Source organism: Nothobranchius furzeri, chromosome 8 (assembly GCF_043380555.1).
Source record: "Nothobranchius furzeri strain GRZ-AD chromosome 8, NfurGRZ-RIMD1, whole genome shotgun sequence".
Lineage (NCBI taxonomy): Eukaryota > Metazoa > Chordata > Actinopteri > Cyprinodontiformes > Nothobranchiidae > Nothobranchius > Nothobranchius furzeri.
This window is the reverse complement of record NC_091748.1, coordinates 63,854,659-63,882,069: the sequence shown is the minus strand read 5'-3', so window position 1 is coordinate 63,882,069 and position 27,411 is coordinate 63,854,659. Positions and strand designations below refer to the sequence as shown.

Below are 27,411 nucleotides of genomic sequence, written 5' to 3'. Positions count from 1 at the left end.
TCTAGCACGCTCCATTTGAGTCTCAGCAGACTCGAAGAGTCTTGTGCCTAGCCAGTCACAACGCTCTATTGGTTTGGTGGGCGGGATGCTAATGCAACTGAGAGAAACGAACAAAGATGGCCATGGCTCCTTTGAAACCGCTTTGGAATCAACTTTTACCTATTTAGACTTTGGCTTTTCTTTGAGTCAAGAGCAGATAGAGGTACTTGGGGCAGCAGCAGCTCAACAGGCTGAGTGGGTTGTCCAGTAATGGGAAGGTTGCAGGTTCGATCCTGGCTCCGGACAGAGAATTCTGCTGTTGTGTCCTTGGGCAAGACACTTAACCCACCTTGCCTGCTGGTGGTGGTCGGATGGACCGGTGGCGTCTGTGCTCGGCAGCCTCGTCTCTGTCAGTGTGCCCCAGGGCAGCTGTGGCTACATCGTAGCTCATTACCACCAGCGTGTGAATGTGTGTGTGTGAATGGATGAATGATGCACTGTAGTGTAAAGCACTTTGGAGTCTTTACTCTGAGAGGTGCTATACAAGTGTGGGTCATTTATCATTATCATTTACTTATGTCCTTTATTTATAAAAATAATGCATTTTCTTCAACAGTGTATGGAGGACTGCCCCGTTGACTTAGCCTGGCAAGCCAGACTAAATAAATGTAGTATTTATTCTTTGCAAAGCAAGAATTTGGTCTAGTTCACTAGGCTACCGTTGACTGACATTCGTAGTGGCGAGTACGTTGCGGTGTTTGTTGTCCAACAGCATGTGGAGACAGTTCGATATAAACCATAGATTCGGCCCCGTGGCTGATCTGTCTATGGGTCACGGGTAGACTATATATTCACATATACACATGATGGCTTTCCAGACTCAACTTTCGGCCAGTCAAAAATTAAAGTATTTGTAATAAAGTATACGTAAATTCTCTTATTGGATTAAAAAAAGTATAAAACAGAACATTTGAGGTCATGTTTTTAGGAAACTGTATTGTGAATAAATTGGTTTTCTAAACTGCAACTGAAAGAACAGGCTGAACTATTAGAAAACAGAAATCTTTAAGAGCTATAACACCGAATGTTCCAGCTGGTAGTGTTGTTCAGGTTCATTCAACCTTAAAGGTTTTTGATAGAAACATTAATTTGTCCACATTATCTGTTAAAAGGTTAGATCTGTTGGCGGTTACAATGTCTCCGGCTCTAGAAAATATCCTCTCACTACGAACAGAAGTAGCTCATACGGTGGGCGCCATTAGCCTCTGTTTATTATGGTCATGGCTAACCCTAACCCACGAGACTCACGCCTCATATAATCATCCAATTTAACAGCCGTTCACTTCTGGTCTTCAACGTCAACAGAGGGCCCGGTGTTTGGTACCGAAGCCAGCCTTCGTCTAATGGGTAAGCTGGGTATTTCAAAGGACGTAGCCCTTGAATCTGGACACACCCGAAACCCGCATTGCCTGAGTGCACAAGTTGTTTTTTTTTTTGGGGGGGGGGGACCCAGGGAAAAGCCGAGGTTCGGCGAGACCGACAACCAGATGGCCCAATGGTTGCTTTCGATCCAAAATGTGTTATTGGTGGAAGACTTTTGACGAATGCGAGAGGACTACTTTATTATTTTAAATTTTTGTTACCAAATTTGCTATAGCAGCTTTAACAGTAATTTCCTGCTGGAGTCTTTCTAACACTCCTGCGTCAGCCACCAGGCTTCCTCAAAAGAAGACATTGTAGTGATACTCTGCATTTTATTGAAATTGAGTCCTAAAATGACAGTTTGGGGCAGCAGGGCATATAAGGAACCTATCCATGCTTGCAGACTTACTGATGATACCTATATCTACCTATATTTTTTTATTTTTTTGCCATCATTTTGTTTTTTTTTCCCTTTCCCGAACATGCTCCAGCAGTTTGAGTGATGCAGGAACTCAGTCCGACAGAGAAACATGAAATTGAAACTTGTCAAGGTTCCTCCTTCACCATGTAACCTGGACCATTTTATTTTTAGTTTACATTTAGTACAATCATTTCAACTTTTTCCAATGTTGTGATAGGAATCGTTTTATTATCAGAATTACACCATGTGTTTTGCTTCAGTCTTGCATCTTTTGTCCTCACTGGAGACACGAGGAATTTTTTTAATCTCCGTTTTCTCTCTCTTCATTTGTTTTGATCAGACCTGTTACACCTTTTGGCAATTTGAGGCGTCCTCTTCATTTAATGAGCCAACAAGTGTCAATTGCCTTGAGTGAGTCTTTAAATGTTACAAAACTGTTCTCATCTCAGCTCTCTGTAAGCTCTGTTGCCTTATTGATATCAGATACACACACTTAAGCTTAATTTCCATCTTCTCTAGCAGGAATGGAGTCTATTTATTTCCAATAGGTTGAATGATACTTAACATTGTTCGCATTTTCTTCAGCCTTGAACGGTGGTTTCAGTGGGACCAATTTGTGCATAGTACTAGTGTGCCTCTCTGTATAGAACGGCAGCGTTGCTGTGACAGCACTGTGGCCGAACTAAGCTTTTCACCTCTGGATATCAAACCACTAGGAACTCTGAGTATCTTCTCTTTTTCTCCTGCAAGTCTCTTGTGGGATGATCAGACAGGTCTGAATTTGTTTGGAGTTCTTCATTTGTATTCGTTTTCTTCACCTTCTGCTGGTCTGGGCCTTTCTTTCACTTGTTAAAGTGTTTTAGTGGAAAATCTTCATGTTTTCTTTCATGAAAACATATTTGTAACTATAGCATTTAGTCGAATATTTTTACCTTATTTTCAAAGAATCATTAATTAAGTGTCGAAATATTGTTAAATAGAAAACATTTTTTGTCTTTAGAACCTAAAAAGGTGTTAATATTTTAATTAGATCATAAAAAAACAAATAAAATTACACAAACATTTAATTAACATTTCAACATGTAAACATGTCTTTTTTAAAGGAAAAACACACTTTAAAGGCTGAAAACTGGCTGCACCATGTTGGCAGCAGAACCCACACCCAGCTGCCCCAAGAGTAATTTCTAATGAATCTTTTTTCCTAATATTTTAATTGGAAAAAGTTTCATTAAGCCTAAGCTTGTAAATTGAAAGTAAGGTTTATAGGAGATGAAACTGACCCAGACACGCCCTACAGAACACGCAGCTGATTGTTAGACAAAATATTTTATTTGCATTTTTTTTAGCCAACGAAACGTCTAGTCTTATTTCAAGATCAGTGCGTTTAGAGATTATTATGTTTTATCAGAAAAGCGAGATGTTCATAGTGTTTTTCAACCAAGCTAAAGTCCATTTTGCTCATGAATCAGTTGTTATTTATCTAATTCTAGTGAAAAATATAATTAGTTCTACTTTTAAACTTTCTAAAGTAAAATAGTTTCTCTTCATAAATTGTCAACAAAGTGACCAAACCTTTCCTCCTTTCTTTTTCCCTGCTTGGTTCATGTTTTAGCCTCGGCCCGTTGGTCTTTGTTGGAAGTGACTCTGCGTGAAAACCTCCAAACAAGACAAAGCAAGACGGGTTTATAGTCGAGGCTTGGTTTCCATAGTGATGGTGCCTGTCGGCAGCCTGTGAGAATTGGTCCTGATTGATGGAGCTTGGTTGTTTGAGCCCAGAGGGTGTGTGTGTGTGTGTGTGTGTGTGTGTGTGTGTGTGTGTGTGTGTGTGTGTGTGTGTGTGTGTGTGTGTGTATCTAATCATGCATTCACTTGAATGCACATTTGGCTGCAACAGTCTGTCTGTGCTCCTGTCAGTCTGTCTTTTTCTCCATCCTACTACACATAAACCTGCAGTGGTGTGCATGCAAAGATGTAATAGTTGAAAATTTTAGTCAGCTTCAGGAGCAATGGCACGTCTTCTCTGGTAGCTTCAGGTTTCAGATGCTGCAAAGCCTCCCCGACATAGAGCTCCAATCATCTCTTATCGGTAGCCAATGTCTGAAGAGCAAAATGAAATCAGGACCTGGCACAAAGGTAGCCAATCATACAAAGAGGTTTGAATGAAGGCAACTTTGGTTTCTTTGGTTTCTTGAAGATATTTCACTTCTGAGAAGGCAAAGGTCTTGAAGAAACTAAAGAAGTCCAGTTTTGGATTACCATGAGCTGGATGACTGAGAACCTTTACCAGCATGAAGCCAACCGTATTGAGACACTACTGTGCATCACTCCTAGCTGCCATTGACAGTAAACACATGCATATAATTCTGTTGAAATAAACTAAATTTAGCTTAACTTTTTAGATGTGTTCAACTCATGAGTGCACAGTAACTCATAATATTTTCTACTTTAGAAAAATGACCAAAATAAGCAGAAAATTGGTAAGAAGTAGGGCTGCTCAATTAATCGAATTTCAATCCCAATTATGATCTGAGTTTTGAACGATTATACAAACAAAACAAGCCGATTATTTGCTCCTCGCACTTGTGCTGCTCTGAGTTGAAAATGAAGCGCTCCTCCCACTTGCGCTGCCAACTTAGGGACTTTGACGCTATTTCTAACAGCTTTTCAGACCTCCTTCTTGACTTTTGAAATCTTAAAAATACCTAGCAAACACCTCAGAAACATCTCTGGTAACCCTTAGCTACTTTCTAGATAACTGTCGTCGACATTTCCTGCAGGTTAGCTAAACACTCCCCCTGCGCTCCGGACCGTTCTTTAGGACATTAGGAAAGGGAATGGTGTAGTGATGTGTCAGTCGCTAAAGAAACAGCTCTCGGAGCCGGCTCCCTGTTGGAGTAACCAGAGTGAGTGACACACACACACCGCACCTGCGGACTCCTGAGCTCCTACAAACGGCTAAATGTGTGGCGTGCTAAACACACGTGCAGCTTGCCCCTGATTGCTGTGAGACCGGGTTGGGGGGTGGGGGGTGCAGCTGTGGTTGGGACAATTATTACCTTAACGGATGGACTTGTAAATACATAGTTTATAAATAAGGTAGAAATAAGTTCCTCATGCTGATAAATAATAACTAATCTCTCTGAGGACACGGTGCTAGTGCACTCTCCTACAGCACCTTGACACGACTAAATAAATTTTATGCAACATTTTGTGAACATCAGTTTATTTGCATTTATTTGTTATGAATGCCACTGTATAATTCTTGCTGTCAGTATTTGCAAGATATTGGTATTTGGGTCTGTACTGGTTAGACTTAGAGTTTAACCAAGGTCTATAGCCCTTAGGTCCTAAACCAATAGCTATAAGTATATTGGTGTTTTTATACTGGGAACCAGGAGTTATTTTAGTGATCATCTTGTTTCTTATTTATTTTTGTCCTGATTGTGCTCTGAGCAATTTTATGACTGAATAAAAACAAATAAAATCAACATAAATTGAAAAATCATCTTAAATAATCGAGATCTCAATTTCAATCGTGATTATTATTTTTGCCATAATCTAGCAGCCCTAGTAAGAAGTGGCAATGGGTTTTATATAAACATGCAATAATAGCGAAAAATGCAATAAAAACATTTTAAACAATCCATCCTTGCACTCCTATATCTTAATCTGTGCATCTTCCTCTCTGACGACCACAGTCATGTCAGGAGGCCCAAGAGTTAACACCTCTAATATTACCAGATGCGGCTGCTAAATGTGCTGTGAGAGATACCTATTTGTAACAAGATGGATAACAAGTGCCCTTCACCAGTCCTCTTCCTTTCTCTGTAAATCACTGGATGGGTGTGCATCATTTTGTCTCCCACTTTGCTAATTCAATAGATAATGGCTCCTATTTCTGACTAGAGAAGCTTTCCTCCATCAATTATGGTATTAGTCATAAAGGCAGTACCCCCCCCCCCCCCCCCAAATCAAACAAACAATGGTTAAGTACCAAAAATGGAGTTGTCTCCCATTCACACTCCCTCCCTCCCTCTGCACCACTTTATAATCACAGGTGCGGGTGTATTCTGTGTTATCGGGTCCAGCAGAGGTAGTGGCCAGTAGCAGGTGGTTGCTGTATTAGCTGAACAAGCCTCTGTGTGCACAGTGCGAGGCGCTCGTTTTCCCCTCCCCTCCTTCTATTCAGTCTCGTGTGTGTCGATGGGTTCTATTCTCAGGATTGCATCAAGATAGCAGGGCTCCCATTGCGGGTTATTTTAGCTGAGGCCACGTCCCCCTGCCAGCCAGATAAAGACCAGCCCAGTGTGCTTATCGGGGAGTTGCTACACCTCAACCTTTCTGATGGAAGAAGCTTAAGGAACGGGGGAGACGGTGGGACAAACCCCCACTGCAGGAGGAACGTCCTTTAAATGTCATTTTGAGTAGCATAACACACATTTATTTATTTGCTTTTTCACCTCACGTTTAAAAGTGTCTGTTTGTAGAGCATTTGACACGAGGAAGAAGGATTCCCTGAATGTTTGGTGCTCAGGGCAAAACAGGTAACCTGGCAAGCTAACCTTTATATAAAAGTATATAAATGACCTGTATTATGATATCGCACCTTCAAGAGTCCAGAACTACTCAAGGTGCTTTACAACTATTCATTCACCCATGCAAAACCTGGTAACAATGGGCTACATTGTAGCCACAGCTGCCCTGGAGCCCACTAACAGAAGCAAGGATACTGTGCCACCAGTCCCTCCAACCACCAAGAACACAACAACTGCAACAGACCGAGGCCTAGTCCACACGTAGCCGGGGTTTTTTAAAAATGAATATCCGCCCCTCCAAAAACTTGCATCCACACCACCGCGTTTTAAAAAGAATCTCTGTCCACACGTACCTGGATAAATACTTTGTTAAGGACATGCCAGACCTGTAGGCGGCAGTACTTCCCCCGTTCTTAACCTCGTCCTTCGTCTGTGGTCTTCCGCAAGGAGCAGTAATTCCTCTTGCAAAAACAAACAAGCAAAAAGCGCTTGGACAATTGATGGATCGGGTAGTGACAGAGCGCAGCTCCGAGGGTTTCCATGATGCCGGCTAGTGTAAACACAGGTCGCACACGTGATGTCAGCATTTTTTTGTCGCGGAAAGTGACGTTGCGGACCTTAAAACTCCGGTTTTGTCCGTCCACACGCAGACACCCAAAACGGAGAAAACGCAGATCTTAACTTTGGCCGGAGTTTTTAAAAAGATCCGCTTTCATGTGAAAAAACTCCGTTTTCGTGTGGATGACAGGCCAAAACGTAGAAAAATATCTACGTTTTGGCAGATCCCCGGCTACGTGTGGACAGGGCCTGAGTGGGTATCAAACCTGCAACCTTCTAATTAGAGAGAGGACACTTAACTCCTCTGCTACCATTGCCCACAGTCTGGAAATGACACGTAGACAGCTGTGGAACCTATGGTTGTCTTTCAAATTGTCCATGCACGCAGTCAGACAGCGCTAGGACCAATCACAGCAACAAATTATGTGACGTATTCTTTGATATTGAAACCAGTCAGTCCGCCATTGCAAGTTGAAAAAGAATAAGAAAATATGTCCTTTTTTTAAATTAAGGACTTAAGTGCCTCTATCTGCTCATATCTCAACAAAAAGTACAAGTCTAAATAGTCCAAAGTTTATGCCAAACAAGTCTTTGTAGTTTTTCTTCGTCGCAGCTCTGGCGCTAAGCCCGCCTAACGTTGTTCTACATACATAGACCTGCTGAGGCGTTGATGAAGCTAGATCAACCTGCAGAGCAACTGCTATGGGTTGTGTATGCTATAAAACAGGTACACTGCATCCCAACATCACAACAAACTGTGTCGTCTACAACAGTCACATCTTTTGACTACATGTGTGAAAACTGCACACTGCTTCCATTGCCAGAAATTAAATAAAAATTTTTGTCTAATATGGTTAAAACAACAAAATGATGTCATGCAAATTATCTCCGTAGGTGTCCAAATTACGATTTTTCTCATAAATCTAATCAAAAAAGGTGCGGAGCCAAATATTCAAACACATAATAACAGTCTCACATTGGGTTCCAATGCTAATTTGGCAGCTTTTTCAGCCTACAAAGGCAAACTTGTCATTCATTTTCCACAGTGTTCCTTTCTCGCCAATACAAAACATGACAGAATCAATAGATGACAGGTTTCTTTGTTGTCAGCCAGTGGTTCTTTCCTTCGTGTTTTCCTGTAATAACAGGTTTTAGTCTCCCTTCTGCCAAATAGTTCTCAAGCAGTCATAATATTTAACCGTGAGCAACTTTTACTGCCCAACCCAGAGACAGTTGGTGGTTTTCTGCTGAATCTTCAGACACTTTACCACAGTACCTGTTAGGGATTTTACCAATAAGTTTATCAATAAACCCATTTCCTGTAGTGAAGAGAGAAGGAGACAATGAGCGGACAAGTCAAACAGTTATAACTGTGGCACATGCACGAGGCAAAATGCCCCGAACATCTGATCACAGAGTTTATTTAAACAAAGAGATAAAGATGGGAGTGAGGTCATTGTGAGAGGAGAGAGAGTCAGTGTGTGTATGAGTGTACGGGAAGAACAGTGTGTGGGTGTGTCTGAGTGTGAGGATGCTTCAGGACATTTGTTAACAGGATTAAAGCAATGAAATATAAAATTTCCATAACAGTACCACTGTTAAGTTACTATTAAAACTCAGATTTTATCCAAACTCAGGGACTTATTGAGCTGTTTACTAACAAACATAAAAAAAAATAGACACATGCACTCGTGTGTTGAGGTCTTGCAGAAAGAGAAATGGAAATGGCCAAGATGGAGGTGCATTAGCTTGACACAGAAGTGCCTGATAAACTGTACCAGCTTGACCTGCGCTGCTGTCAATACAGCATCGATGAACAAAAAGCCTGAAAGCTTCTACCAGCTTTAAAACAGCACTTTCTCTGATCCTGACGTCACAGCGTATCTACTGGACAAGCCCCATTAAATGCAGGAAACAGCGAGAAGCAGCTGTATCAGTTGCTATTACGGGCTGGTCGGTGCCATCAGTCATTACTGCAAAACATTTTAAGCACTCGAAATCCAGACAGTATTCAACCTTTACCACCTTGCAATTACTGGAGTTGTGGTGAGGTTAAAAATTCAGAGGGAAAAAAAGAGCGGATTAAAGTCAGCGGTAACTGGCAACAGAGGCCCAGCGGCACCAAGCTAAAGAGAATTGGAAAAAGGTTAATTATGCTCATCAGAGTTCACACAATCACCAACTGCACACCCCCCGTAGTAATTGCAGTGTAATATTCATTCATGGGCCCACAGCCAGTTGTGCTTTATGGCAAGTGCATGAAAACACACACAGAAACAATGGTGGATAAATATAGCACACACACACCCTACGTTTTTGGCTCTAAACAAAATGAGTCGAAGAACACAGCCTTCAGTACAAAACTGTTCTAAATCTTTCTGACACACTTCACTTGCAAGGAACCAAGCTTTCCTGTAATCTTTTTGTTTTTGGACTGTAACCAGTGTTGCTTAAGCCACTTTGGTATGACCTAAGCATCTTAGATCATCAAATAAACTAAGTCTTGTCTACAAATCACACAAAATGTAGCAAATGATCAAAATTTCATTTGACCCGAACAACAAAGGCAGCAATGTTTTTGTCAAGCTATTTAAAGTGCTGTCCTCACATGAATGAACGAATAACTTTTATTTGTTTGAGAGGGACATTGTGCATTAATACACATTTTATAATGTAAATGTACCCAATTGTAGCCAAAAGGCTCATTTCCATAGGTAGTCCCCATGAAAAAGACACACATTTCCCAGAGCTGTTTTAACTGGATCTCATTCGTTAACCAAACTATTTCACTTTTCCCCACCATTTATTTTTCAGTGAATAGACAATAGTTCATAATGGGTAGCTGGTTGGTGAAATACCTTCAGAACAACAACAGGGAGCAAATGTCAGGTTTTGATGTTCCACTCATTTTCAATTAATTTCAGTTTATTTGTGTAGCGCTAAATCATGAGAGTCGTCTCAAGGCACTTCACAAAATAAAATATTCCAATTGAGTTCAATTCATCAGGCCAATTATTTATTTAAAATAATATATTTATAATGAACTATATAAGGAACCCAGCAGATTGCAATGAGTCAATGACTTTACAGCAATCCTCACACAAAGCAAGTATGTAGCGACACTGGAGAGGAAGAAACCTCCAGAAGGACCTGGCTCAGTATGAGCAGTAGGGATATGTATTGGTGACATTCTGGAGAGACGATACGTATCACGATACAGGGGAAACAATGCGATATATGTTGATATTATACAATATTAGCGATTTTTTAGACTGAAATTATTTTAGGAGAATTTCATAAACTGTCCAAACTGATACATAACATGCATAACATCAGGTCTTAGGTGTGTTCTTGCTGTGTCATATCTCTAATTCCATGCTGTAGTTTTTTTTAAAACACAGAGCAGTTTCGTTTTCCTGTTTTCCCGCTACGTTTCGTTTGCGGCTGCAAACTTCCTCAGGCTGACGCTGATGGTGGCGTCACTTCCTTCTCCGTTTATCTGCGGGCAGCAGAGGACGTTATCGCCCTCTGCTGCCCGCTCTCCCCTCTCCGACGATGCAGTCCCATGCGCGGACCATGAACAGGGACGATGGAGTTTACACGTTGGACCGCGCATGGGACTGCATCGTCGGAGAGGGGAGAGCCTAGCCTGGCCTGCCAGACTCCTCCTCTGTTTAATTCTACGCAGAGAAAGGGTCTGGGAACTCTCCTATTCAAGTAACCCCTCCCCGTGAGAATTCTAACCGAGCCAATCAGCGCTGAGTAGCGTACATCACACACCACAACGCTGAGTTTCTCATAAACATGGCGACTGAAGCAGAGTTGGCTGCGGCTCTTTCCTCTGTTCTAAATGACTTGAACGTCTTTAAAACCACAACAAGTAGAAGCGCTAAAAGCATTTCTTCTAAAAAAAATAAAAGATGTTTGCGCCATTGCCAGACGCCATTTTTGACTACAGCTAAAAAACTACAGCGTCGCACGGTACAGTCGGCATTTCCATCTTTTTTCAGATTGGTTATTTTTGAGCTGGCTAGCCGCCCCTCATCTGCCTCTCTGCCTGTGAGTTACCAGACTCTTTCTCTGTGCAGAAACAAACAGAGGACGAGTCTGGCAGGCCAGGCTACTAATGAGCAGCTGTCCGCCATGACTCATTGGGGGTAATGTTCATTAAATACAATAATCCATTTCTATTATACAGGTAAAATGTCATAATTTCCCCAGAATTATGGAAGCAATACAAGCAGCGACTTTATTTAGCAGAATCAACTATTACCTTACTTTTGTTTACTTCTCTGAATCAGATCCCCATGAAATAATCTACAGTATAAAATGATTCACATAGAAATAAAGCTCAATAGTCGTCTTTCTTTTGTTCATTTTATCAAACACAAACACCTCAGCAAAACAAATTAACTGCTGAATCAATCCAGCTTCAGACAAAATATCAATACCAGAAAAGAAATGCACAGTAAATCATTTAAACAGCAAGAAATCAACAAAAGGTTATTTTCCATCAAACCAAAACCTTTTAATAAGGGTCCATCTTTAGATCTTCTTTTTAAATACAAACAATTCAGTGTGGCTACTTCCATTGAGCTGCTGATACACCAGTACAGTGCTGTTCTTCACCTCTCATTTCTCTGTTCCACAAGGCGATTCCTACAAGCTTGACTTGACGGTTTTGTTTGTTTAAAATAGTATTTTACCCGCTGTGCAAACACCTGGTTTGCACATCCTTCAGAGGTGGTCTAGACCGATGGACGCAGTATAGACACGATCTACACATCCATGCTTGTTAGCAGGGTAGCTTCACCAAGGATGATTCCCAAAGAGTTATTAGCTAAATTTGAGTCATTATCAACTAAAGGATGAGGTGCTAATTTTTACGCACACACTAAACTTCCTATCCTGGTCAGGTTCACATAAGAGACACAAAATAATGAAATAGACAAAATCCAAAGAGAAGTGTTGGAAGACCTTTAGATACCCTGGCAACATCAAGACGACTTTGCATGAGTGTTAAACGCTCTAGGCTGCTTGGAAACAAAGCAATAAAATACAGAGGCTGTTTAAAGCGTTTGCAGTTTTATATTTAATAAAACTGTCATTTTATGCTTCAGTACCAGAGACAGCGTGTAACCTGAGACATGATAGTGTGTCACGACACGTGGAAGTGTTTTGCAGGGTGCAGTAATGGGGTCTTTTTTATTGTGTGTTGAACAGCTTCCCAATTACACCAAGCAGAGAAAACAACAAACAGCTACTGAATGTTAAAAAAACAAAGTTTGAAAAGACCGAAAACTTTCTATTTTTATATAAAAACAACTTTCTGCTTCGCACTCAGTGTTCCCAACCACGTTCTAGACTGCAGACCTCACATCACCTTTTCTCTCGTCTTCCAGCAGTCTCTTCCACCACTGACCTTTCCACCTGCTCCTACATCCATCCTGCCATTCTTGAATGTGTCACTTCCCCCCACTTTTTTCCCTTCTCACAGCTTCTTCTTGCCTGGCTGCGTTTTTATTTAAACATCCCTCAGGTAGTATTGAAAACTATGCAGCGCATTATGGCCAAATACGGGATCTGTCAGGAGTGAAACTCTGACGGACAGCTGGGCTTTCGCGTTTACTTTACATCTATCTCATACTACAGAAGGAGAGGGCGACTGGGTGGAAATGTCAAACGGTCCACGGGAAAACTAATCAAAGAACGCTGGCCTTCAGTAGAACCACCGCCACGGGCCTGCTCTGTGTAAAATGCTCCTCTGTATCAACAGAGGGCACATTGTAAGGGGAGGTCAAATGTGGAGGAGCTGTGTTGTGTAAAACGGTGCTGTATAGTCTCAAAATGGAGATGGAAAGTGGAAAATAGCAGAAGGGATTGTTGTATGCAGGAAGCAAATGAAGTGGGCCCATTTCTGGAAGACATAGAGGAAGCTGAGGTGCTCACATTGAAACAAAAATCTTCTGTTGTTCTCAAACAAGCTGTATGGAAGAACGTCGCTTATTACTAATAAAATAGAAAGTTAAAATGAGGGGTAGGTCGATATTTACCTTATTTTTTAATATACCGGCATCAGCCTTTCTGCCTCTTTAGTAAAACCAATTTAAATTCAGGCACATACCCGGGCAGCCCGGTGCTGCTGCAGGATTTGATTTAAATGTTTAATTATGTTCGTTAGCAAAATAAAACATTATCTGCTCTAAATAATATTTTCAACTAAAATTTCTTTTATTCACCAGTTTTGCATGTTTATTAGTAGGTCAGTTCATTGATTTGTTTGATTAGTTTTAGTTAGACGTCTGATTTGAATACTGAGCAGTGCACAAAATTAAAGATTTAACAGTTGGTTAAATTCAGTTCTCTTTTGTGCTTCACCTGATGTTATTAGTGACATTTTAGCATGAAATAAGGTGGAAAACGTCCAGACATCAGCCCATAAAAATAGGCAGCACATATCGGCCACTGGCTACGTCTACGTATCGGTAATAGGAAAACCAATATCGGTCGACCTCTAGTTTAAATGCCATCTTCTGGAGAAAATCATTAAAAATGCTTTTTGTTGCAAAGAATTAGATTTTCTCTTCTGGATTTCATCAACAGTGTTGCCTTTACAGACTTGTAACAATAGAAAAATAGAAATCACAGAACCATTAGAACACATTCTTCTCAAAATCTAAACGTTCGTGTGGTTTTTCGAGTTCCAAAACCTAAAACCGTTTGGCTAAATTATCCACTGGTCAGTTTGTGGTTCTTCCATGATTTTTACATCCGAACCAGTTGGCTTCATATTTGAAGGCAGTGTATGAACTCTTGAGTGCTCTGCTCTCCTAAGGCAGCACACTCACCGTTCTTTTCTTTTCGCCTGGTCTCACACCATCTCCCTCTCTGCTGCCTTCTCGTGGTCCTCCTCGCCCTATAATGAATGCAGGATTTCTCCTTCATACGTGTTTAGCGGTGCCTGGGGACTGGTGTCGGCCCATGGTCCCTTAATTATTAATTTGGTGTTACGCACTGGCCGTTTGATCATTCTCATATATCTGTATGATTCAGATTTAACAAGTTCCCCGGGAGATGCTGTTTTCTTTCTATCTACCCAGCTTGTTGTTTTAAATCTACTGCAACACAGGCATGCGTGAAACTTCTGATGGACTGTGTAACCAAAAGGTCTCTGCTACAGCAGCGTTTTAGCTTTCTAATTGTAGCTTCTGTGTCATGCAGGAGAAGCACCGTTAACGGCTGCCAAATCAAAACAGAACACACTTTAACTAGCTCATAATTTTAATGATCTTTTCCAAAGAGTGGTAGTGTCCTTGTCCGTACTCTTCTTTCCCCATGGAGTGATATATTTAAGCTTCTAATCATTGAGAACTTGGCAAGGTATTAACATATAAATTCAAAGAACTACACAGCACTGCAATCTGGAAAGTTGATGCTACTGTGAAATTCGCAGTGAAAATGAGATACAGAGATGAAGAGATGTGTGTTGGTGTGGATGCACGAACGTGCACTCAGTTGGCATTTGGAAGTGAGCCCTTGTCAGAAATGTAATTAAAGTAAGTGAGTTAGGACCGGCGGTGCAGCATTCATCTTATGGCCTGCTCTAATGTTTCCGTTCTTCTCTCGCTCTCTTTCTGTCCTGCTTCCTAGCACCACCACGGTTCACTAAGGTTCCCGTTGACCAGATTGGTGTCTCAGGGGGCGTGGTCTCCTTCGTCTGTCAGGCGACGGGCGACCCCAAGCCCAAAGTTAATTGGAACAAGAAAGGGAAGAAGGTGAATTCTCAGCGCATCGAGGTAAGCTGGTCACACCTGATACTGTCATTAACATTTCAGCTATTTTGAGTGTGTTTTTGTATAAATGTCATAAATAATGAGTATTTTTATATTTGGATTGGATTTTTATGAATGGCCTCAGTTACCTAAAAAAAAAGCTTTAATGGGAGGTGTGTTTCAACTGTATGAACTTCAGGATAATTTATGTTAATGTGTATATTTATGTTTATGTATTTAGCAGATGCTTTTGTCCAAAGCGACTTACAAGTACTTTGGTACAAGTACAATTTAATGGAACTTCCCAGCATGAGCGTTTCTCCACTTCCCCGGACCGGCCCAACGGGCCGTTTTTAGGAACTTTTGGAGTACCTGAAGAGGGGTAGGCGCTTTGGTCATCTAGCGCTGATTGGAATGTAACTCAGTAGTAAATTACATCAGCAGACTAAGTCCAAAACAACCAGCATTAGTAAAATCAGTTGGGTTGCTGGTGAAGCAGAATGGAAGCACAAGCAAACAGGCACAGATTGTGCTGCTTTAAAATGGCCGTTATTAAACACGCAACCTAAAAAAAATTAAAGCAGAATTCCCCACAATGACGTAATTCACAGGGCTTTGTCGTCTCACAGAGCACTGTAAAACACTGCACTTTTTCTGGTCATTGAACATCACACAGCAGCTCTTTTTCCCTTTCCTCACATCTTTAGCGTTTTTCATTTTTATGATTTTTTTATTTCTTTGTTTTTGATTAATTTTGTTCCTTAAGTTTTTATTCATCGCAAATAATATCGTCATCGCAATATTAATCACTGTTATCGAATATCGCAGGTTTTTCTAATATTGTGCAACCTTAATGGCTGCCATCTTTAATCCGCAGAATAATAAAAACTTTTACTGTTATTTCAGTAGTGACGTTCAGAGGTTCCTGCCAGATGTGACTCCTCCTGTGCCGCATGTTAGAGTTGGTGGTGATTCTGTGATGACAGAGGTGAAGTTTTATGAAACGATTTTGAATAAACTACTGAAGATCAGAGGTATTTCATAAGATCGCTGACGTGTTTGGTCTGAGCTGTGCTCAGGATGTAAACTATGATTACATGTTTCCAAATGAAAAACATTTCTTTTCACACAGGGGTGTCCAAAGTGCGGCCTGGGGGCCATTTGCGGCCCTCGGAGTGTTTTTGCGTGACCTTCACTAGTGTTTTTAGAGGTGTGGAATGAAGCCTCTCCAGGAGGTTGTTGGTATTAATTCATATATTTTAATATATTATGTTCAAACTTTTACTAACATATAGCGATGGGTACCGAATTCGGTACTTTTTAAGGTACCGACCGAATTCCATAGTACCAACTGAGCACCTATTCACTTCATTTGAAACGGTGCCTCGTTTCAGTACCCGTCCTTCATAACGAGAACTTGCCTAGACAGCTGCGCATGCGCAAGAGCGTTATGTCGTCGGTCGCTGCGAGCCAGTTGTAAACAGAGCAGCATGGTAGAAAGAGCGCACGCTAAAGCTTGGGTCCACTTCACTAAATGTGATGGGTAACTGGGTGATGGTGAAACCAGCGACAATGATCTAAGTGAGACATCCTCATCTTAATCTGTTCCGGTAGGTAAATAAAATGTTTAAGATAATGTTAGCTTGATATGTTAGCTTCCGTTTCGCTAATGGTGTGTTCGCTTTCTCCTCTGAACTCCGAATTTCCGACTGGAAGAACATGAACGCGCTCTAAAGTTTGGTTTCACTTTACTAAATGCGACGGGTGATTGGGTGAAGATGAAACCAGTGACAACGATCTAAGTGTGAGGCATCATCGTTTTAATCTGCTCCAGCAGCTAAATAAACTGTTTAACACAATGTTAGCTTGATGTGTTAGCTTCCATTGCCACCATTGTTATCAGCTAATGGTGCGTTCGCTTTCTCCTAGGAAATTCTAGCTTCCCAGTAGGAAAAATCAAATGAAAAAGGACGGCAAAAGGAATGAGTACACAGTACACAGTACATTTAGTTCACAGTAAAGATGTTTGCTTCAGTTTAATTATCAGCTTATAAAACTACAAGGACGATGTTAAAATACAAACAGTTGTATGTTATTTATTGTGATATTTATCAAATATTGTTATATATTGAGAAAAATATATATTTAATTACAAAAGAGAATTAAAATAATAAACACTCAAAAGTATCGAAAATTGGTACCGTTAAGTACCGGTATTGATTCCTAGGTACCGGGAATTAGTACCGAATCGATTCAAATGTCAAAGGTACCCATCCCTACTAACATGTCAATTTTAAGCCTTTTTTGAGCAGAACAAATGAAAAATGTAAAATAATGTTTGCATTCTTCAAAAAATGTTTTTTGTGGCCCAGGAGGAGTTTTAACTTCATGATTTGGGCCCTCGCCTCGAAAAGTTTGGACATCCCTTCTTTAACACAATACCTGCTGCATTATTGCCAGTTTTGAATTATTTGGCATTTTTGACATGATCCAAAATGTTTTAGAATTCGAGGCTGCAGTTGACCGATAGGAGGCAACTGTAGCAATAAAATTAAAATGCTGTTTGTACCTGCATTAAAGACTTTTTAAAGCTTCAGATTTCAAATTGAAACTATTTCCAGATGTGCTTCAGCGTCGCGTCAACCTTCCCAGTCCTATTACACCAAGGACCCCTCAGAGCCTTGGTGAAAAGGGTACTTCTTTTAGCTGTTTATGCACAAATTTTACAAGCTGTTGTGATCAACAGCCACTATTGACTCGTCTAACTAGTAAACATGCACAAGTCCACCGTTAGCTCCAGCAGCCGGCTAATGAAATGCAGAGCTGTCCCCCTTCTCAACCCTTCTGTCTTTTTTGCACTTGACTGACTCTGTTTTTGTCACATTTTTCCAGTGCTGCTTTTCCTTTCTAGCTGCAGCCCCGTCTGTGTGATTATGCCCGTGCGTTATTCATGATGTTTGTTATTCACTTCTCGGCAGGCATCCCAGATGGCTTCTCTAAAAGTCTTGACTGATGCTCAATGTCTCTTAATTAAAAAGTTGCTTTATTTGACAATGACAACAGTGACAGTGCACAGATACATGCACACACTGAAACTCACACACCTACACGTAGCGGCATGATGAAAACCACAGGGGAGGCTGCTGAAAAGCAAAAACAAAAAACTGACAGCAACATCAATGGGGATGAGATTCCCCACCGAAATAAAAAGACAAGTTCTATTTGTGCACTCCCCTCGTCTGCATGCTATGTGAGAAACAAAGCCAAGGGCGCGAAGGAGCCCAGCAGAACGGACGCTTCTCTTCTTCCGTTAAGCGTGAAGTAAAAGGAAAAAAGTGGAAAGGGGATTTGAAGTGCTATTTTTTTCTTATCTGTTCTACCCTCTAGACAGCCTCTTTGATATCGATCATGATGCCATGCTCCGCGGTGTTTTTAGCCTAATTAGCAGCTGAGGCCTGGGTTGTGGAGCAGGAGAACAGCGGAGATGCTAAATACTTGCAATCGAGTCGCAAAGTTGTGCTTTGCTCAGAGATCTTGGCAGCAAGTCCTTGGTTGAGATGGTGTAAAGTTCCCTGGGGAAGGACAGAGACAGGAATAGTAGCTACTCTGTGAGACTGACAGGCTGGCCATCTTTTCTGACACATCAGTCCAAAATTAGAGCAAAGAAAGAGGCTGGGGAAACGACCGCCTGTGGTAAAGGCTTGGGGTAATTAGTTCAGGATTACAATCAATTAAATTTGAGTCTTATTTTGAGGAATTTGACTTAAGGCCATCCCAGTAGTGGCCAGGGGTCTGTTTCTGTGACAACGCTGCCAATGAAGGTGATAGTGTTTTTGTGGTTCCTGTTTTCAGTGCAACTGTAGCTTTACTCATTATGCTCAACACGCTTGTGCGCTGCCTTTGTTTTCAGGAGGCTCTTTCAGCACAGCTCCAAACAAAAGAGAACAAAGGGCATAATTACAGATAAAATTGAGATAAAAACACAAATCACACATAGTGAGTGAAGAGGGTGCGTTTCTGTATAATTGTGTTTTTAGAACCCCGGGGCTATGACACAATAGAAACATGACTTACCTGTCCAAACAAGAGTATCTCCTTTCTTTTTTCTCTCCCCTAGAATAATGAAGGAGCAAGCTGAGGCCATGTTTATGTTCGTGTCTCCAAGATCATCAACTACTTTGGCTTAACTTTTTTGGCTCGTTTCAGAGGTAGTGGTGTTTAGGTCTCTTGTGTTTCACTCCACAGACCATCGAGTTCGACGAAGGCGCCGGCGCCGTGCTCCGCATCCAGCCGCTCCGGGCCCCACGTGACGAGAACACCTACGAATGTGTAGCAGAAAACAGCGAAGGCGAGATTACGGTCAGCGCCAAGCTGTCCATCATAAGAGGTAAATCTTCTACCATCAACTAAAATGCTGTTTTTAATGAGCAGGTTAACTGAGAAAACAGTTTTTACTTATTATTTAGGAAAATGATCAGTCTGAGGTTGACAAGCGTGTTGAACGTGGAAATAGTCTCTACCCCGATCTCCTGCATTAGCTCCTGGTAGAAAATAGATGAAAAACGCTCGGTTCAGAAAAACCTGACAGATCTACGTCACACTGTCACTTAACATTCATGGATTCATCCATTTTGACTGACAACGGGGAAGGCTGTTGTTGGTTTAGCATCCAGAAAACAGCTGAGAAGGTCTCAATTAGTAGAAGCTAACCGTTAACATTAGCAACTCCACCGCATGGCAGAACTCCTTCAGGCTTGTGTTATTTGTGGATGGCATTGCAGAGAAAACAGAGTCAGTGGTAGAGTTACATTGTTGTTAGCCAATCAGAGGAGAGATGTCTAAATATCAGTAAATAAGACTCCAAATCCTGCCGTCTGCTACCATTTTCTCTTTCAGCTGAACTCTACCTCCTGAAACAGGAGCATCTGGGGGTTTTTCTAAAAGAGAATGCCTTACAAATCATTCCTCCTCAAGACCACAGTAAATGTATTAAAATATGATTTAAGTGGACCATTAAAAAGCCTGAGCTTACTGAAGTTGGCCTGTTTCAAGATGGCCGTCACAGCCAGTTCCCATTAACTAACACGAAAATGACTACAACTTATTCATATTTAAAGATATTCAGCAAGCCCTCCCTAACAAATGCTTTAAATGCTTAAATCAAAGTATTTGGTAGTATTTTATACACTGTAGAGTAAAGCGCTCTGGAGTCCTTTGACTCTGAAAGGCGCTATACTCACTTTCTCAACTAAAGATGATAAGTCTTGCAATAAAATCAAAAACTCATCTCCTCCTGTGCCAGATGACTTTCCATTTCCAGATGGACAGTGTGACGGACATTTTTAAACGAAACATGAATTTGATGCTACTAATCAACTGTCATTCATGTAATAAATCAACCTATTGACAGCTCATAGTGCTGCTGAATGAAACAGACTGATTGGCCAGCTAGACAGTCAGACCACAGCAGCTGTGCAGCAGATGTGCATAAAGATGCCCTCATAAGGCCCTTTGTTTTGTACTTGTAATTTAAATGTTGAATGGTTTTATAGTTTCGTGTATCCAAAGACCAGACAATACAAATTACCCTGAACTATGTATATTGAAACTCTATGTAAATAAATACATTCAAACAGGCATAATGGGAGCGCCATAGTATCGACCATGTAAATAAAACCAGCAGTAGATCGTAAAGGTGCAGCTTTGGCTTAAGGTCGTAGAAGAATATGCCAAAGGCATGTAAATATTCACCCAGTTCACACATGTTCCACCTTTCTTTGTCTGATTTAAACACGTACACACACACGCACACACGCACACACACACACACACACACACACACACACACACACACACACACACACATAGCGCCTGTTCTCTGTTCTCTCCTGTTGCCATCTGCCATGTTTCCAGGCCTGGATGAGACAGAGCTAATGCTGGCTGGCTGGCAGCACAAGCCAGATCCACAGACGCTGGTGTGGGCAGTGTGATGGTGTTAGATCAGAGATGCAAAACCTGGCCCAACATCTTAGCTTGGTTATTGTTAGAAACCACTGCTGTTCTTTGATTAAGTTTGTCAGGTGTGCCGCTGCAGGTGCCATTCAAATAATCCTAACAGACATAAGATACGTGGAAACTAAATGATAGCCGTTAGATTTCAGGTCTTCTCTTGATCATGAAATAGATGCATGTTGGGTATTTTAAGTGTATTTGTACTTTGTGGGCATGCGTACACTTTCGTTACCTGTTTTTCTGCCCTTATGGAGCGTTTCCAAGGTCTCGTGATGCAACGCTTGAGTAACTTGCAAAATGACTTCAGAACACAATGTAAATACAGCTACTTCAGGGTGTTTGGAGAAGCTTCAGTAATGCTTTGTGTCATGACAGATGTAGAATTCCTTGTAATGATTAGCTGATAATGGATTGGATGCTTTGAAAGGAAACCAAAACATATGTAGATTTTTAGAGTGTGTATTGAGGATAGTTTTTACAGACCGTTGCCGATTGTGCAACATAATCAGTGATATAGAATTATTTAACTATTTCACCCATGAACAGTTTCAAATGACTTTATCATTAAGATTTTAGTTTTAGAGCTCTAAAAAAGAACTAAATCTGGCTATTTGTAAGGATTAAGTGTGCACATGCATGAGGACAAAAAAAACGCCTGGTTGCCTAGAGAAAAAGATTAAACTTGATACTGCCCTCTGCAAAATTAAGTAGCTGCATAAAAAAGCTTTCAGAATACGTCTTTCTATCCAGTTAATTCTTGTTTTCCCAACTTCGTTCAATTTAAAAAGCTTAATTTCCCACGTCAAACTTTCTGTCTTGACTTAAATCCATTAAAAACCTTTGGCTAATGTTTTGTCCATTAGAGTTGATGTCAAGTTACATTTACTTTTTAAGGCAGTTGTCAGGAACATGATCCAGGAGAGCACTATTGGCTTTTTTTTTCTCAAAAAAGGGTTCCAAGTAATTCTAAGATTAACATAAAAATCTTTAATTTTATTAGTAACACAGGAAATCCAGCTTTAGGACATAACTCTGAGGCAAGACTGACTTAAGCACAACAGGAACAACTTAAATAGTGGCCAGTGTCAACACAGTAAGGTAGGGAAACATCAGTTAACAAAAAGCAAACAGAAAATATGGGTGTTTCTCAGTGTCAAGACGCCTGGCCTAGCAAGGCGATGTCTTGCTAGGCCAGGCGTCTTGCTTACAAGGACACTGTCCTTTCTTGGTCAAAGAAAACGGTGTCAATGGAACAGACTTGCATCACGTGACTGAAGCTCCCGCGGCGGTCACGTCACGTGAGGTAAAGTTATACGTATAAAATATAAGTTTCAAAATAAATGTAAAATGAGCTTTTTCATATTTTATTTTGTATATATTAGTTAAATTAAATATGTACTGTAAGCGAGTTACTACCTGCTAGCCACCAAAGCTGCAACAACTAACCAACCATAGGTAACTTCTTTGGATCTATGAAAAATATTTTAGATATCAGCCCAATAGCTACAATTAGTTGACTTACATTTAAACTGGAAATTTGCCCCTGCTGCTGCTGCTGGCTCCTGATCCGCCATCCTTTTGAAAATGTCACTGTATTCTATGAATTTTCGACCAAGGCCAGGCTACAAGACCCCTCCCATGTATCTGTAGTCAGCTAGCTAAACGGCTAACAAACGGAGAACAGACAACTCAGTAGAACATTGGAACACGCTTTGCCGGTTCCTGATGATGTATCTCCTAGGCAACTGGGGCGGGACCAAGGTTTCGACGTGAGGTTCCTTGACATTGTGGAACACCCTAGTTCAGGGCTATTCAATTCCAGGCCTCGAGGACTGGTATCCTCTAGTCCACACTAGATTCAGTGGTTGATTCACCTGTGCAGCAGCTCGTCAGGCTCTGCAGAAGCCTGTTAATCACCTGCTGATTGAATTCAGGTGTGCTGAAGCAGGGTTAAAACCAAAATGTGCTGGATACCAGCCCTCAAGGCCCAGAATTGAATAGCCCTGCCCCAGGTGATCCACACTTTATACATAATTGTGGAGCACATGGTGAACATTGGGGGGGGGGGGGGGGGGGGCATTGGCAAATCCCAAGAAACATTTTAGTTCCTTTAGAAAGAAGACAGAACAAATCCAGAAGATATATGACAACCTTCTTGCCCAGGCAAGACCTGGCACTATGTGAAGGATTCGGGCGTGAAGACGGGTAAACATGAAAGATAAACATCCGAATAGCAGACCAGATTGTTCCTTATTTATCTTTACTGGACCCGGACTCCTGGACAAATCCGCCAAAATGTGGAAGGTTCTTAAATAAGATTAGCTCATAAGTGTGTAGAATATGGAAGGTGTCTCGCGTCTGTCAATCGCTGGCTGACGGTAAAACTGAGTATAGAAGTAGAATGCAGTTAGGGATGAGGGTGGAGGAAACCAGCAGGAGAAAAGTTGGCTGAAGATGAAGTGAGACAACAGGAGGTGATGCAGATGATTGGCAGCGTAGAACAGGTGAAGAGGACAATGGCTGAGCATCGGTTCTTGGAACATGGCAAAGGATTATGGGATATAGGACAAGGCACAAGGGACACATTTCCAGTAAACAGAGGGGACGTGGTCTGGGATTTAGAGAGACAGAAAATGGGTCGCCACGAAGGGTGACTTGGCCAAAAAAGCCGTGGCACACGTGCAAGAATACTCAGCACACAAAAAACCCGCATACACACATTAATGATTACACATGAACACTATTTGGGGCAAGCATGCATGACACGTTTGTCGGTCTAACGTTTGGAAATATGATCATTTCAGCAGAACACAGCTGAATACTCATAAAATTGGAACATTTCCTCTTGAAGGCACAAGTATCAGTGTGTATGCATGCAGCTGTTGCTGTAAAGTCAGCTCTTGTGTTTTGGGACAACATGCACAACCACTGGCCACTGCACAAGCATACACAGAACAGCACGATATATTCCCTTCTGTCATAGTGAGAACTAATTTACTGTGACAGCATGTGGGATCTGTTTCCAGTTTCAATCAGTTCGTAACAGCACATTTTCTACCACACACACACATTGATGCTTTTCTACACTTCTGAAGATTTGCGCGTACTTCATTTCTCAGTTTTTACACACAACCTAGTGTACAGCGTTCACCTAAAGAAGATATACGTGCACGTGCAGTCTTGACTCCACACGGCATCAGATGAGCCCTCTTTTAAAACGGTGCTGGAACAATGACAGCTCCTTGCTTTCTGATCTGGTGCTGATGGGTATGCACATCCTGTAAGGCGAGGGCGGGTGCATTTAGCTTTTACTGTGACACCTCCTTGGCTGTTACTTCAGTGCTGCAGCTGAATACCTAAGATGGGGGCCATCTGGATCCACTAAGACTTTCACAGAGTCCTTGGAGAGGGGCCGACAAGCGTATGAAGCACATTCTTGAGAGGACACCGCTTGTTTTGGGTATTTTTTTATTTTATTTTTCTAGATTTGTTTTTGTTTCCAGTGAAGTGTTTTACTGTGTCAGAAGTAAGACCAAGTGAGTTGCCACTGGGGGACTGTCAGCTCGTGCTGCCGTGAGGAGATCACAGAGAGAAATCCTTTCTGAGTGTTTTCGTCTTTACTCTGCTGCTGTCTTTAGCACTTTGAATACAGTTTCAGCTGGGTTTTCCCTGATGAGTGCCACGGATTTATTGAATTTGAGCAAGCATTCAATTTTGTTTTCAAAATCATTTTTAAAGGTGCAGTTCACCGAAAAACCGTTTCTTAATGATTTTTTTCTGATTACAACCAGCCACTTTGAGATTTTCCTGCAGGCTGAACATTAAAATAGTCTCCTACATCTACCTCCAGTATTAGCTTCATGTAGAAAATAGATGGTGAAACGCCAGGATTAGAAAAGCCTGACAGATCTACCTCACATTGTCACTTAGCATTCATGGACTCACCCATCTTGACTCATGACGGGGAAGGCTGTTGTTGGTTTAACATCCAAGAACCAGCAGAGAACCTTTCAACTATAGAAGCTAACCGTTAGCATTAGCAACTCTACCACACAGCAGAACTCCTTCATGTGGAATTAAAACATCAACGTTTCAAAGCAAATTGGGTCAGTGTTAAGAGTCATGTTGCTGTTAGCCAATCAGAGGTGAGATGTCCAAATACCAGAAAGTAAAATCTTTCCATCTGAAGCTACTTCCTCCTCCAGCTCACTTCTATTTCCTGAAACAGCATTTGTTCCCCAGAGTTTGACTTAAACCTAGTTTATGCTTCTGCGCCAGCTCCACAAGGGAGAGACACACACACACACACACACATGGATGGAGATGTTTTGGTCTCAGACATCTCCGTCTCCTGGGGAGTGTTGCAACGCAATTCCCCGCCAGGACAACAGAGGGCGTATCGCTGTTCTGGGATATCCTAACATGTATCCGGTCCAAGCTAGTGCATTTACTATTTTGTTTATGTTGTGTTTTTTTGTATTTCAGAGACTTTTTAACACTGACAAATTTGTCCCTCATTCTCCTCCTCATTCACCTCCATGTGCTCGCCACCTTTAAACCCAGGTTTCCCGTCATTTCCATCCATGAATAAAACTTACTGCGTATATTTTTACTCATCCAGTCACGGGGGAATGAAACGTTCATATTTTAGAGTTTTTCTGCAAGGTATTCTTCAATCTGCTCCGTGTCTGCCTCTAAATATCTTCGGCTTCCGTTGTTTTTGTGTTTTTGAGGGCACAATAATATATATATATATATATATATATATATATATATGTGTGTGTATATAGATAGATAGATAGATAGATAGATAGATAGATAGATAGATAGATAGATAGATAGATAGATAGATAGATATTCCCAGTTTTCAGGATGTTCCAACTCCATCCTAAGCTTTGCAAGTCTGGCTCACGTCTTCAATTTTTAATAATTGTCTGTGTCTCTGTAACGTTTAAATAAACAAAGCTGACATATTTCTGTAAAGCGGAATAAGTGGGTCCGCACAAATGGATTATACAAAGAGTAAAGGTTGCAAAGAAAAGCTAGAAAATGGCCCCTCACGTTCAACTGCAGCCTCAGAGGCCAAGCAGCATCACAGAGAGCTAGGCATCAGGACTCGCTGTTTGATCAGGTGCTCTGCACTTTGGCAATTCTCAGGACAGAACAAGTTATGGTTGGAATTGCATTCTGTGTCCCAAATGATTTCTAGAATGTTTTCGAATCACTAAGAAATGCTGGAACATCATCACAGCTTTAAATTTGACTATACAGACACACACACACACACACACACACACATATGTATATTTGTATACTATACTATATACTAGTGATGGGACGAACGACACTGGTGCGTCAGCACAGTGTCGACTGCACAAGAGTGAAACCCTGTATCGGTGCGTGTATCGCTGTAAGAAAATATCACGTGACCGACACAGGAAGTGTGTCGTTTGGATGCGCCACGTCAAATTGGGTTTATAAGGAAACAAACTGTATCGACATGTTGCGGATTTGTTGGATAGAGTTTTGCTGTTGGATTTTGGATTTTTCCTTACCCTCGCGCTCACTTTTCTCCGCTGACTTCATGGATCGTTACACGAAGTTTTCCCCAGTCTGGAATAATTTTGATCTTTTGACGCCAAAAAAGGTAAAATTGTTTTCTCCATTTGGCAACGTTTACTGTTATTTCTGTATTTTAAATGTGTTTGTAGTCTTTCTCTGTTAAGAGGCTTAAATTGTTTTCAGATAAATTAACTATTTATTTTATTGTAGGTGAAGTGTCGGCTCTGCTCCACAGAGCTGTCTTACTGCAATAAGAGCACTTCATCAATGCTGAGGCATTATAGAGCTCGGCATGGCAATGATGAATTGGTAGATACCCCAGGTATGTTGAAATTATCACCAAAAATATCTGAATTGTCAAAAAGAGTCTATTACACACCCTCTGAACACAGTTCAGGTATGAAAACACATTTCTTTGTGAATATTTGTTTATTTCTGTGTAAGTTTGTCATGTGATAGTAAACCAATGATTAACAGACTTATTTCCAATTTATTTGTTAGGACACAATCTCTGGAGACACCTTGATATGGAGCTTGAGGAGAGCAGGATGACCTCTAATACTACAGCCAATTCCATAATTGAAGTCCAACGCTACCTGGCTGAAAGAAACACACCAAGAACACAAGACCCATTACAATATTGGAAAAATAACCAGAATTTTTATCCACACCTTTATCAACTCGCACTTCAATTCTTAAGCACACCATCTTCATCTTTACCCTGTGAACGAGTGTTTTCTAAGGCAGGGGAACTGGTGTCTAAGAGGAGAAATCGCCTTGGAGCAAACACACTGCAGAAACTTTTGTTCCTCAATAAAAATGCATAAATGAATCCATATTTAGTCTTTTATTTTGTATGACCTAACACAGAGGTTAACACATTTACATAAGTCAAAACTTTTACTTCTGATTTTTATTAGACACATTCAGGAGATTTAACATGCCAACTCATTGTAGCATTTACACAAAGGTTACAAGAAAATGTTAAACTCCTTTCATAAACAACTTAACAAATTGAGTAAATTAAATTACATAATGATAGGATATTTTGATTACAGGAAATTAAATCTTGCACACCTGGTGTGGGTTTGCAGCATGTAAGCTTTTCCATCTTATTTACCTGCAATGATTTTAGGAATACTGCAGGTGT

At 41.0% G+C, this 27,411-nt stretch overlaps 1 protein-coding gene across 6 annotated transcripts in view; it reads left to right on the top strand.

Annotated features, from left to right (window-relative positions):
• Positions 1-27,411, top strand: part of ptprsa (protein tyrosine phosphatase receptor type Sa) — a 214,807-nt gene that overhangs the window by 62,061 nt on the left and 125,335 nt on the right. For all 6 annotated transcript variants that reach the window (XM_070554206.1, XM_070554204.1, XM_070554205.1 and 3 more), the window contains exons 3-4: positions 14,566-14,711; positions 18,933-19,074. In XM_070554206.1, coding sequence (XP_070410307.1) covers positions 14,566-14,711; positions 18,933-19,074 — 288 coding nt within the window. The remainder of the gene's footprint in view (positions 1-14,565; positions 14,712-18,932; positions 19,075-27,411) is intronic.